The sequence below is a fragment of the Herpailurus yagouaroundi genome, unplaced genomic scaffold, assembly GCF_014898765.1.
Source record: "Herpailurus yagouaroundi ecotype Mexico unplaced genomic scaffold, PumYag 198, whole genome shotgun sequence".
In the NCBI taxonomy this organism is placed as follows: Eukaryota; Metazoa; Chordata; class Mammalia; order Carnivora; family Felidae; genus Herpailurus; species Herpailurus yagouaroundi.
Genome location: NW_024412429.1, coordinates 18081915 through 18096137, shown reverse-complemented (window position 1 = coordinate 18096137; position 14223 = coordinate 18081915). Strand labels below are relative to the sequence as shown.

The window sequence follows — 14223 nt, the reverse complement described above, 5'->3', positions numbered from 1 at the left end:
TCAAGAAAATGAAAAGGAAACCCATAGAATGGGAGAAAATATTTGCAGATCATATATTTGCAAATCCAGAATAAACATAGAACTTTTGAAACTCAATAATAAAAAGACAAATAGCCCAGTTTTAAAATGGGCAAACGATTTAAACAGATATTTCTCCAAAAAAAAATATACAAATTTCCAATAAGCACATGAAATATGATCAACATCATTAGTCATCAGGGAAATGCAAATCAAAACAATGAAATACTACTTCATATCCATTAGGATGGCTATAAAAAAAAACAGGCAAAAACAAGTGTTGGCAAGGATGTGGAGAAATTGGAACTCTCGTGCATTGCTGGTGGAAATATAAAATGGTGCGGCTGTATTGAAAACAGTTTGGAAGTTCTTCAAAAAATTAAACAGAATTGCCATATGATCCAGCACTTCCACTCCTAGGATATACTCAAGGTGAATCGAAAACATATGTTGACACAAAAACTTATACACACATGTTCATTGCAGCATTATTCATGGTAACCAAAAGGTGGAAACAATCCAAATGTCCATCAGCTGATGAATGTATACACCTGATATGGTATATCCATACAATGTAATATTATTCAGCCATATAAAGTACAGATTCGTACTACAGTATAGATGAATCTTGAGCGCATTATGCTAACTTAAGCCAGACACAAAAGGTCACATATTTTATGATTCTATTTATGAGATGTCCAGAATACTATAGGCAAAATCATGGAGTCAGAACGTAGATAAATGGTTTCACGGGACCAAGGTAGTAAGGGAAATGAAAAGTGACTGTTAATGGGTAGGGAGTTTCTTTCAGGGCTGATGAAAATGTTCTGGAATTAGATAGTGGTGATGGTTGCTCAACTGTGTGGAACATTAAAACCACTAAATGGTCCACTGTGGAAGGGTGAGTTTTTATGGATATCTCGATTTTTCTATTGCTATCTCAATATTTTTCCTTGAGCACTCTACAAATGAAGTTCTAATAAAGCATAATATAACTTGCAAAAGATACTGTCATCACAGCACATATTTATATATTTTGTTCCTAAGAAGAAACAAAAGAAGCTTCATAATTAGGCTTAGGATTGGCGTAAAAGCTTACCAGTTGTAAGTGTCGGTGCAGAAGGTAATGAGTCCGCCATTTGTCTCGAGTCGTACTATGAAGACAACCAAGAGTCCAGTGCTCCTGTTCTCTCTTTGACTTGACATGGACCCTTCTCGCTTAGATTGATCAGACATTTGTTGTCCTGAAACTGAGGGAAGAATCCCAAGTATTTTCACCCGAGGTCTCATATTTGCTCTCTCGTTCTTTCCCAGGTGCTACCTTTCCCGAGCCAGGTCGTGTACAACAGGGTAGGCAAGTGTGGGAGTCGTACTGTGGTCTTGCTTCTGAGAATCTTGTCAGAGAAGCACGGATTCAATTTGGTCACGTCAGACATTCACAACAAAACCAGGCTTACTAAAAATGAACAAGTAAGTTGTCGCTGCCCATGGTTAAACTGTGCTTTGTGTCAATTCATTTGTGTAATGAGTGGGTGCCTTGCAAGACATCCTTCAAACACCTAACAAATGAATAACAGAGTTGCAATGTCATACTGTATTTTTGGCCGAGTGTGGAAGGAAATGTAAGTTAAAGTCTGAAGGCAGTCTTTAGACAGGAAGTTTCCCTGAAGGGATACTTTTATTAAGATGGGTGAAGGACAGTATACACTCATCATGGTCTATTTAGCTAAAATTAGCCACGCGTAATTCTCAAATGGTTACACCACTGAGCTATAAATAATGCCGACATCCTGATGACAAAAGTAGGAAAACTATTTTCATTATTTCTTCTTTTCCATTTTTTCACACTTAGGGTTATACTACAGAGAAAGGTCTCTTTGGGCCAGGAATCTGATTGGTTGATGGGGGCAGGAACTTCTTGCTATGGGTGAGCTCAGGGGGTTTTGAGTTTCCAAAGCAGCATTTGGCATATTCAGTGGAAGCCAAAGAATTACCCCATTTCCCAGGAAGAGTTCTGTCTGGTTTGTTTGGTTATTTGTTTGTTGAGAGAGAGAGGGCGTGAGCTAGGGGCAGGGAGAGAGAATCCCACAGGTGGCAGAGAGGGAGAAAGAGGGAGAGAAGGAAGCGGGATTCACCCGAAGCAGCGTTTGTGTTCACCCGAAGTGGGGCTCCAGCTCATCTGATGTGGGGCTCCAACTCACGAACCTTGAGATCATGACCTGAGCCAAAGTCAGATGCTTAACTGACTGAGCCGCCCAGGCGCCCCAAGAATTCTGTCGTAATGTAACCCAATGATGTGAGTGGATATGCTGGCAGTAGATTAGGGGTGCTGTAGTCTGCCAGGAAGCTATGAAGACAGATTTTACTCCGTAAGTTTATAGAAAAGCAGGGTCCACAGTCTCCACTGAGGTGCTTTGCTCACGTACAGAAGTTAGGCGCAGTGCTGGCACAGTCATTTTACAGGGTCAGATGTGTTTGCCTGGTCTCACGAAGTTGCTTCTGTCCCCTTAGATAGTTAGGATGTATGAGTAGCCACCAGCATAGGTCAGGCTTCCTCAGACAACAGAACCAAAAGGATGGAGATATCTATACTGATAGATAGATAGATAGATAGATAGATAGATAGATAGTTTCTTATGAGGAATTGGCTAATCTAGTAACAGAGCCCAAGAAGTCCCACAATCTGCCATCTGCAAGCTGGAAACCCAGGGAAGCCATTGGTCTAATTCAGTCTTACTCCAAATGTGAAGGCTTGGGAACCAGGGGAGTCAATGATGTGCTCCCAGTACAAGGGCAGGAGAAGATAAGACGTGACATCCAAGCTTAACCAGTGAGGCAGGAAAAACTGAGAGAACTCCTTCTTCCTCTACATATTTTGCTGTTCAGGACTTCAAGGGATTGGATGGCGCTCACCCACACTGGGGAGGGTGATCTGCTGTATCGCTTGGCGATCCGTTTTACTGAGTCCACGGATTCAGATGCTAATCTCATCCGGAAACGGCCTCGCAGGCACACCTAGAAATATTATTTAATATGGGTACCCCTTGCCATATGGGTACCCCTCAAGCGGACGCACGGTATTACCCATCACGCCCCCCAGGGAGTATGGAAATATTTGGGGAATAAACATGGCACACGGTTTACTATCAGATTGAAACCATAATTATGAACATTTTTACCCATGGCTCCTTTTTTTCTGGCATAATCCTCACCTTTGAGGCATTCAAAACCTCACAAACAGAAGGGATCTCATTATTCATTTATGATAGCCTGTCATTCTTTTTTATCTTGGGGGCTAGTACGACTCTTTTAAGACAGCAACATAGCCAGTAGTCCTTGCTGTAAAGCTAGTATGTTCAGTGTCTTCCAGTGTAGAGATCAAAAAGCCCATGCCTTTGAAAACTTCCATGAAAGGCTCTCTGAGTATCGAGTTTGAATAGTCATTCCCAATTAGCCAAAAATATTTTGAGATCGGCCCTTATAGGTTGTGCGGTAGGCTTGCAATAGAAAAATTACACTTGGTGACATTTAAGGATATCACATTTTATGAATAACCTTAGTAGGGGTAGGTTCTCTTTAATTTCCTTGCCTGATCGAAAAGCTGTTATTATCAGGCTAGTTATGCCCTTTTCACTGCCCGAAAGAGAGTGACTATAAATAAATAGCCTATGTTATTGCAGCTTTATTACAATTATTAAATTTGTCTTTCCTTGGAGTCCTAGGTCTTTGGGTCTGCATATGGATTACTTTAAAATATTCCTATGCGTGGAAAGGGGAAACCGCTCAGTTCTCAGATGCCTCATCAAACTCTGTAGCTTAACTTTAGTTCCCACTGCTAAAAGGGTACAAATAACCCAGAAAGAACAGGACAAAGGGAACTGAAGTGTCAGACACTGGGATGTTCAGGAAGGCCCTAGAAGAGAAAGGACAATAGATATAAATGTACTGGGGCTTGGCACAGATAAACCTACTTTGTTTCCTACGAGAAGCAAACATGAGAAAGTGAAATACAGTTGTAACTGTCATGGGAAGCATTTTAGACATAAAGACAACAGTAATTTACTAATGCTGTGTACATTGTTACATCTAGAAAGGGTTAAAGACAAAGTCATCCTCTTCCTCTAACAGAGAGGTTAGCTCTCATCTGTTTGGAATGATTGGCTTGTCTGGAAGCCAGGGAACAGACTAGACAATCTTTTAAGGTTCTTTCCAGCCCTGTGATTCTGTGATATATTTATACAGCTTCTAGCAGAATCTGTGTATGGTGTAGTTGAAACATTTCTGATTCCTGTGGTCAGTGTGACCTAGAATATATTTCATTACTTAGTTATTCCAGATTTCTGTTAAGTTATAAGGCACGTCCTAAAAACTTAAGGGACTGATAAGGTTGAAAAAAAACCAAACGATTTCGATGTGAAAGCAAATGTAAGAGTGACAGCTGTCTCTCTGCCACTAGCTGACTGGCTGTGACATGCAGAGGGAACCGAGAAGTGACAAGAACCTGAGGGTGAGGAAGTCCAAGAGTGTTTGAAGGAACTGTTTTCCTCCTTATATGCACCCCTTTGGCTAAAGTTGCAAAGTGCACAAAACAAGAGGAGGAAAAGAAACATTATTTTAACCTAATATATTGAAGCAACAATTTGTGGTCAGAATAGCTCCTCTGCTTGGTAATTTATTAAAGGAAAAAGGAAGAAGTGATTTAGTAGGTGAGTGAAAGTTTTACAGTCAGTGGTTCCCAACCTTCAGCAGGCGAGCTCCGAAAATGTGTTCCCATGGAAACATTGTTCTCCATAGTTCATAACAATTCCACTTCAGGTGCGGTAGGAGTTAAACAGACTCTTGTGGGCTGGCCAGGCCTCTCTCCACCATGTAGAACAGTTCTTTTATGAGAAAATGTGTTCCAAGTTCCCAACTACTGACTTACAAATGAACTTTGGAATCGTGTCCACTATAAGATTGGAATTATCTATACCAGTCCATTCATACACAAAAGCACTTGTGTGGGCCAGAGTCAAATCTGTGTATACATTTCTCCCCAGAAGATAGCTGTCCTTATACACACACACACACACACACACACACACACACACACACACACGTAGTACTAAGTTTAACAAAGTCTACTTAATGGAATAAGACATTGAAGGGATTATTAAAAAGGAAAAGGAGCATGAAGACACCAACTGTTACAATGCCAATTAAAAGCCCATTATATCTGCCCTTATGGAAATAGAAATACCATTGAAGTTTATATTTTTAAAACCACCTCAACAGAAGAGCATAGGCAGATGCTACTGGCCAGATGCTGGGCCTTTTCGGGGCATATGACACAAGCTTATGGTGACATCATTGCATTTATACTCCGAAACCAGATTTTGGGTTCTTGGGCTGGTGTAGATAAACTCTTGGAACATGCACATTTTGAAAGGGAACTATTTTGCGGAAGACAGGAGAGTGATCGCCAACAGACTCACAACCATCTTCGTTAATGGTCTGACACTCTCTCAGAACATCAGTCTGAGTACAGCAAAGGTACACCCCAGGAACAGGATATAAGGATTCAGAATTATTTCATTCTTGTTGAAGAGGGGCAAAAATTGTTGGCGTGGGAGCCTAAGGAATGGAGAAAGAAAATAATTTCACAGTTTTATTTATGTTGGAGCTACTGAGGATTGCGAATTGGAAACAGCACTTACTACATGCTAATTATTTTCCTTCATTATTTCATTTAATTCTTTTGGACCAAAAATGATATGACTGAGTGAGTATAACTCTTTATTTTATGGATGGGAAAATTAAGACAACCAGATTAATTCACTTTCCAAATGTAACATAATAGAATGTCTGTGCTGTTTGGACTTGAACCTACGTCTTCCTGAATCCAAAGCCATTCTCCTAACACAGTGGTTTTCCACTCTGGCCGCACAGCAGAATCTCCAGCGGAGCCTTTTGGAACATATAGTTGCAATGGCCCTTCTCCTGGAGATTGTGGGGTAGAGTCCAGAAAACTTTTTTTTTTTTTTAATGAAATAAATGTCACACAGGGTTAAGACTCCTGTCAAAACTATCATGCAGCATTGTCCTCTAAGACACTGAAAAAAAAATTTTTTTTGAAGAAAATATCATGGTTAAATAAATTTAGGAAACGCTGCTCCCAGGTCCCCCTCTAGGAGATTTATAACGATTGTTCACATTTTAAAGACTGAGAATTCCTCCAGTTAAAGGCAAAATTGACACTCTATTTATCTGGCTTTCCCCTAGAGTTTCCTAGCCTTAATTGACCAGGGGAGCCTTCATGAATGCTTGTGGCTGTCACATGCATCCCACAGAACTCCAACTCACAGCTTGGAAAATGCTGGACTAACCTATTCACTTCTGCCAATCGTGCCAGGAAAGGCTACTATTTCACTATAAACTTCACATCTGCTTTGACGCTATTCAACAGCTATTCAAATGATCAAAACCTTGAAAAGTATTCAAAGGATTGAAGAGACAGAGACCCTGTGCCCATGTGCTCTAGATTGCTTTAGTCTCTTGGTCAAAAACAGAATTTCTTCACCATGTTTTAAACCTCCCTTTGCCTTTCTCTCACCAGTGCAAGTTCAAATCCTGACTGTGTCTGTGTAGAAGTGTAACTCCAATATGGAAAATCCACCTAAAGAAACCATGGTGGCTTTGGAAATGGTCTAGAGGCCATGGGGGCTCCTCCTGGGTTTCCCTAGGGCAGGGGCATCTGGTCTCTCTGGGTTTGTGTGTGTGTGTGTGTGTTTGTTTAATGTTTATTGTTGAAAGAGAGAGAGAAAGCAGGGGAGGGGCCGAGAGGACCCAAAGCAGGCTCTGTGCTGACTGCTGACATTGGGGTAGGAACCCACAAACCCATGAGATCAGGCAGGACCTGAGCCCAAGTCGGACGCTTAACCAACAGAGCCACCCAGGTGCCCCTGGCCTCTCTGTTTTAACAAAGGTTCGCTCACTCCTTTATGGAGTCGGTCTCGCTATTGTTTCTTCATTCGTTTTGGTGAATACTTACTAAGGACTTACTAATAACACTGCACGTTAAGCGCCAGATGTTTGTGTACGTTATTTCTAATCCTTTAATTAACATCATCAGGAAAGTATTATCGCCCCATTTTATAGGAAGGAACAAGTGGTCGAGAAGAATGGGGGAGAATAAGACTCGAAAGTGAACCAGGGTCAGATCCTGGAGAACTTTGAGTCCTAGGCTAAGGAGTTGGAACTTTATTCAGGGGGCAATGGGGAGCCATTAAATAAACAGTTCTTAACCATGACAGGCATCAAAATCTTCTGGGGAGCTTTTTCATGACACATGTTTCCTGGCCCGACTACAAACAGGTATTTGTATCTTTGAGGGGAAAAAAATTCCCAAAGAAGTCTTCATGCACAATTCTAGTGAAAAATCATTGCATGAAAGGCTCTAATTATTAGGAACTTTTTATTAAAGCGAGAACCCCACTAAGCAAGGAAAGTTCCTTTTTCACCTGAGGATCTCTCAAACCTCCAAAGACATCATGTTTCCTCTGAAGTATTATCGAGTGGTGCCTCCTCAGAAGCCTGCACATTTATCCCTTGCTTGAAACCTGCTGGAAAAGTCTCCGTAGAACGACCCTCAAAGTTTCCTGACTTTATAGTAGCTGTGACAGTGTCCGCAGGCATCGGAGCTGCTCCAGCCGGACCTCGGAATCAAACCAACGAGATTAGCAGAGAATCATTCTGTCTCCAGGCCACAGGAAGGATGAACTCTGCAAACAAGGCCTTATCTTGGATTCCTACAGACAAAAGCCGAGTCCGCTAAATGGAAAGTCGGTAGAAAGAAAAGGTAAAAAGGAGGTAGAAGCAACAAGGCCTGGAAAATTCAAATGTTTTCTCCTCCCCTTTCATTTGCAGTGGCGAGATGGACTCTGCTCTTCAGACCCAGCCTCTTTGCCTTGTTCATGTCATTGCCCCCCCTGGTGGACGTATTCTTCATTGCAGGCATCTGTTGCCATGAGCTGAAGATGAGAAGACCATCCTGGCTGGAGCTAGACAGGCTTCTTCCCCAAGCAGGAGGAAGACGGGAAGATTAGCCATCCCCCCACGCTTTGAGGTTAAAGGGCCACGGTTTTCTCCCCTGAGCTGCTCCCTGTTTAGCTTTGATGTGTGAAAAACATGTCTTTTCTTTCATGAAGATGTTTTCCAAATTATAGGGCGTCTGGTTACTCGCAAGTGACACAAGGATTCAGACCTGACTCGGGTCAACACTCTTGTCAATTACTGCTGACAAGTATTTTCTAAAGAAGTCGGGAGCAGAGTCTTTCACTCACTAGCTGTGCTTGTAGAACCACAGGTAAAGGTTTTCTGCTGTACCATCCCAGCCAGTTAGATTAAAAACAAAGTTTAAAATTACTTCCTCGCAGATCGTCTGCATTATAAATTCTGTTTGATTCTTGCCTTTTTGTTGTTTAACCTCAGTTCTTTTTCATTCTCAGATGCGCTGTGATTCAACTTCTTCCTTTAGGTATATTCCATTCCATTCCATAGCTTTTTTCCCCCCAGTATTTTAAATTCATTCTTGTTCTTCTGAAAATATACTCTTTTCCCACCAGGAACGTTAAAAAACATATCTTCTCTGATATTTTAATGCTTTCATATTTAATTATTTTTAATGCTTTTCCACCTGTTGTAACTTTCAGTTTTTCAACACATCACAGGACGGATAGAAAAAGCACATCCCCATAAACCCTCTTTAGTCCCTGGAGTTATTTTGCTAAGCGACCTCTTCCTCCCTTTGTAAAAAAAATTTTTTTTGATGTTTTTTATTTATTTTTGAGGTAGAGAGCAAGTGCGAGCTGGGGAGGGGCAGAGAGAGAGGGAGACAGGAACCGAAGTGGGCTCCATGCTGACAGCAGGGAGCCTGATAACGCGGCTCGAACTCTCTAGCGATGAGATCATGACCTGAGCTGAAGTCAGACACTTAGCTGACTGAGCCACCCAGGCACCCCCTTCCTCCCTTTTAAGAGGTCATGTATATATCAGAAAGCACTGGGAATGGTAGGAGATTGCAGCTTAGTGATAAAGAGCAGGATTTTTTGTGTCACACCGACTTGTGTTTGAATCCTGATGCCACCTTTTTCTAGCAGTGAGATCTTAAACAATTTACACAGCCCTTCTGTGCCTGAGTGTCTTAACCTGTAAAGTGTAGATAATACTACTTAACTTGCGGAGTTGTTTGAGGATGAATGGCAGCACGTGAAGAAAGAGCTTCTGGACACTGCAGAGCCCAGAAACCAGCCAGGAAATGATAGTTTAGTGTTGCTGTGTCTTAGATGGTGTAACACCAGGGTGATGAGTGTATAGGTCTGTCCCAGAAAGGCTAGCTTCCATTGCCTGAGAGATAATTCTGTCTTCAGTGAGCTATACGTTTCTTGACTCCAAAGAAGTTCTTCTGGAAGGGGTATCTTCATGCCATAAACAGTGATGGGGTATGTGTTCTGTGCTAGGCTTTCTGGGGGAGCAGTTAGAGCCCAGCCTTGACCCTCAAGGAGCTTACAGTCTGGCTCAAAGACAGCACACAAACTCAACTATGATGTAATGTAAAAAAAAATGTATGTCCTGGAAAATCCTCAAAGCTCTGTGGGAGATCAAAGAGGCAACAGCATTTCTAGCCAAAGGTGTTCAAAACCAAACCCGTTTGCCCTGACTTCTGCAGCCAGACGTGTTCCTGCCGTGCGTTCCCATCCCCACGAATGGGCACCAGCCTGTGCCCGAATCCGGCCAGGGCTCTGGGATGCTCTCTTGACCACTCCCTCTCCTTCCCTTCTGCTGCCACCTGGCCACAGGCCTGAGGAAGATCCTTCTTAATGTCCCTAAACCTCCCCATCTGTCTTCACTTTCAGTGACTTCCTTCTGTGGTCCTCAACCCTCAGTACCTTTGAATCTACTGGAGGACTTGTTAAAACACAGATTGATGGGGTCCCTGAGTGCCTCAGTCAGTGAAGTGTTCAACTCTTGGTTTCGGCTCAGGTCATGATCTCACGGTTTGTGGCTTCAAGCCTGGTGTCAGGCTCTGTGCTTCCCGTGTAGAACCTGCTTGGGATTCTCTCTGCCCCTCCCATGCTTGTGCGTGTGCTTTCTCTCTCTTTCTCAAAATAAAGAAACGAACAAGAAATACCCCACACAGACTGATGGGCCCCACCCCCTAGAGTTTCTTCTAATTTGGTTGGTTGGAGTGGGGCCTGAGAATCTGCATCTCTAACAAGTTGCGACCCCAGTTGCTGCCGATGTTGCTGGTCTGGGGGCCACACCAGGAAGCACTATTTTAGTTCATGCCAGCGTCATTTCCTCTTGGGATTATTGCCCCCTTCTTCCTAGCTAAGCTGTCTCTAACCCTTCCTTTCTTTACATTCTCCGCCCCGATCTCAGATCTGGAAGGAAAGCCCTTTCTGACTGTGGATTGCCCATAGCATAAAGATCAGAATCCCTCACATGGCCTGCAGGGCCCTCAATTACCCGCTTCTGCCTTCCTCTCTAGTTGTTTCTACTGCCCCGCAGATCCCACAGCCAATGCCTAGCACACAGAACTCCTGGCAGTTTTATTATCCAGGTCATTTCGGGTTTTGTCCTTTGCGTCTACTGTTTCCTCTGTCTGCAGTCCACAGGTCCCTTTCTTCACATGCTGACTCCTGTGAATCCTTGCCAACTACTCAGGAATGCCTCCTTGAGGAAACACTAACTCTCCACCTACAGGCAGGGATAGGCCACTCACCTCTGTGCATTCTACCCCATGGTGGTTATCACATAATGGGATCACATAATGGTCCAGCTTGCCGGCAAGACTCTGAGCTTCTTGAGAGCAAGAACCCGATCTTTTGTCTCTATAGCAACAACCCCAAGCAGTACATTGCCTGACACAGAGTTGGAAATCAATGGATGTTGAATAAAAGGAGATCCGGGAAGGCTACTTTGAAAGAGGTAGGCATTTTAGCAGGATGTAAAAGGTGGTTAGGGTTTGGACCTGCAGAGAAAAGAGGAAGAACATTCCAGAAGAGGAAGCTTGAGCCTGCGCTTGGATATGGTCAAGCTTGGACACAGTATAAGGAAGGAACAAGGAGAGGTCTTGTTTGGCTGGCCACAAGACACCTTAAATGCCATTTGAGTGTCATACTAAAGGTAAAATCAACGTAACCCAGCAAGTGACTAAATACGAGTGTCAGGAAAGAGCCAGATCAAATGTGAAATGGTATGGATACCATACCATTAGCCAGGTATGGATGAATGGAGAGTACCATCAGCCAGGACCACACTCTGCAGAGATGGCATAAGCTGGATAAGGAGTAAAGATGGATGAGGACCGAGAGTGTGGTCCGGGTCATCGTGGATTTGGGGACACCATTAGGACACACTCCACTGTCTTGTCTTTCTGTGTCTTCTCACTCACCTCAATTATGTTTTGATCTCCAGGGTCTCCAAAGCCTAGTCAGTACTCCATAAATGCTGAGTGAATGAATGACGAATGTAGGCAATGGAATCAGAATAAAGGCCAGCAGTGGCCTCGCATGAGCCAAGGAAAAGGACAGGTGGTTTCTGAGACGATTTTAGGTAGTGCCATTATCACTGGTGATGCCACCCGTGCAGATAAGACTCGGGCCAGAGAAAAGGCAGGCCGCTGGCAACCGTGGAGGTCCAGGATGAAACTCCGGGGAAGGGCAGCAGGGGCACGGGAGACCACTGCCTGCCGTTAGACCTAGGGAAAGTCTTAGCATTCGTGAAGACAAAGCAAAGGACACCTTGACCATAATGCCTTACACCCATGCTTGCGGGGCCTCGTACGTGGTTTCGCTGTTGTGTGCAGCAATGGAGCGTGTGAGAGCTGGATATACGCTCCGACTTCGGTGTACCGATGCACTAAACATGAGCATTAGTACTTCTCGCCTACGTTTAAGGGTACGTCTAGAAAGAGTGACACGCTGTCACTGCGAATCCGTTTCTCCTTGTGAAATAGACAGCTTTAGAACTATTACGACACTGCTCTCCAAATCGAACCACTACAGCTCTTCCATTAAATTGAACACATTGGCATGTGTTTACAGGATATATTATGATGCTGAAGAATAGGTGAAAGAAACAGTTGCCCTTCTGACCTGTTCTTCCAGTCTTCCTGTACGATACGAAGGGCTCTCTCGTATTACTTTCATGTATGCAGAGAAATACTTGAATCAAAATAATCTAGAGATTAAAGCATTACGTGGTCTTCGCGTTAAGCACGTTTAACGTAGAGTTATGTTTCTAAGCAAACGGAAGTCTTCGGTTGTGCTTCCAAATCTGTAAGTCTATTTGTTAGATCCATCAAAAATGAAAATTTAGGTGACCCAGCAGGAAGTTCTGTTGCCAAAAACAAGTGCTGGGACATGCAGGGGGTGTGTGGAGGGAGGGAGTGGTGCACAGAATAAACAACAGATAAAGAAGCAGGGTTCAGTTTCCTTTTATACTCAAGCTTGGGGACAGGCAGATCATCATTTACCCAGGCCTGCCACTGATGAACCGTGTAGGAGGTTAGGAAGTGCCAGTCATTTACCTTTAAAATTCAATTTCATTTCTTCAAACAGTCGTTGTGAGCCGGAATATCTAATTAAAGGCTTGAGACACTGAGATCCTGCTGTAACAATCTAAAATGCAGGTACTAGGGGGAGTTATTTGTTGAGCATTTATTTGTTGAGCAAATATTTGTTGAGCATTTATTTATGACGTGAGCCCTGTGCCGGACATGAGGGAAACAGGCAGATTCAGGTTTTCTGTCCGGCTCGACCCAAACCTGGAGTTCTGGACCCTGGTTTTATTGTGGTTATTGCTACTGTGGCTAACACATGAACGACCGCCTTTGTTTCCAGTGTTCTACGTGGACTGTTTCCGAAGAGGTAATGTACATCCAAAGTGGCAATTTTCAATGTGCTTTAAAAAAAATTCCACTGTTGTGTCAGTATTGATGGGGCCAATTCGAAAATCTAAGGAAAGTGGAATTCAGGAAGTCAGGGAGTCAGAAGAATGCTTGGAATTTCTAACAGATTTTACTAAACATTTTCCGTATCATGACATGTTCCAGAAGACCGTAAACGTTAGTTTATACAAATATAAACTCCTCTTCGCCTTGCTGATAACTGCAAATAAATACTTCAGATGACCACCCACCAGAAAACCGAGAAGTTTTGGGTGCTTTGTGTGTTCCCTATAAAATACCTGCTTTGTACATTTTTGAAATCAAAAAGGAACATCATAAGGTATTGCCTCATTTTGTTCTCGCTTTTAAATTCTGCAGACCTGGCTTCAAATATTTCTGTGTATCTCAAGAATGTAATTACAGAAATGTAAAATGATGTTTAACCTCTTGCCTTGTCTTGACTCCCAAAGAAGGGGCATAGAGACATTTTTTTACTTGCATTTCAGTACAGCCGCACTGAATTCTCAAGTTAAAGTGACTTAACCTGTCACGTTGTTTTCATGGTAGCGATCAACTAAATTAAATACAAGACTATCGATTTCAGCAAGAAGCCTAATGTAAAGTTCACAACTGTTGCACAAAACACAGCTGTTTGGCCCTGGTCCAAGTGGTAATGAGTGAGGATAAAGGAGTAGGGAAGATAACCTTTAGCTTAATATAGTTTGGTAAATTAGATCCTATATATGCTAATTTTGTACTTTTTTTAATAGATGGAACTGATTAAAAATATAAGTACTGCCGAACAGCCCTATTTATTCACTCGACATGTTCATTTCCTCAACTTCTCAAGGTAAGATATTTTCCAGCTTAATGGTTCTTTCATTTCTTTTTAGCACTTAAACTCCTTCTAACGAACAATTATTTTAAAATCCACCTTCGTTTTCAAAGTAGTGTAATTGCCCTTGAAAGGACTTTTTTTTTTAATCCATTTATTTTGGTGGTGGAGGGATCCAAATTTGAAATATTTGGACAGAAGCTTCAGTTCTTTCTAGAACACTAATCTTAAATCTTTTGAAAACTTGAAATGATTTTAATGCACAGCCATTTGACGTGACAGTTGTGATTTCTTACGATGTTTATATATTTTTGAGAGAAAGAGAGAGAGCGCAAGGGAGGGGCAGAGAGAGAGAGAGAGAGAGGGAGACCGAGGATCCGAAGCAGGCTCTGCACTGACAGGAGACTGTCCGACGCGGGGCTCCAACTCACGAACCATG

General features: G+C 42.7%; 1 protein-coding gene across 1 annotated transcript in view; it reads left to right on the top strand.

Moving 5' to 3' along the window:
* Window positions 1-14223, top strand: part of UST (uronyl 2-sulfotransferase) — a 304894-nt gene that overhangs the window by 171398 nt on the left and 119273 nt on the right. Inside the window, exons 3-4 of the mRNA XM_040448924.1 lie at window positions 1333-1488; window positions 13720-13799. Of these exons, the coding sequence (XP_040304858.1) occupies window positions 1333-1488; window positions 13720-13799 (236 nt within the window). The remainder of the gene's footprint in view (window positions 1-1332; window positions 1489-13719; window positions 13800-14223) is intronic.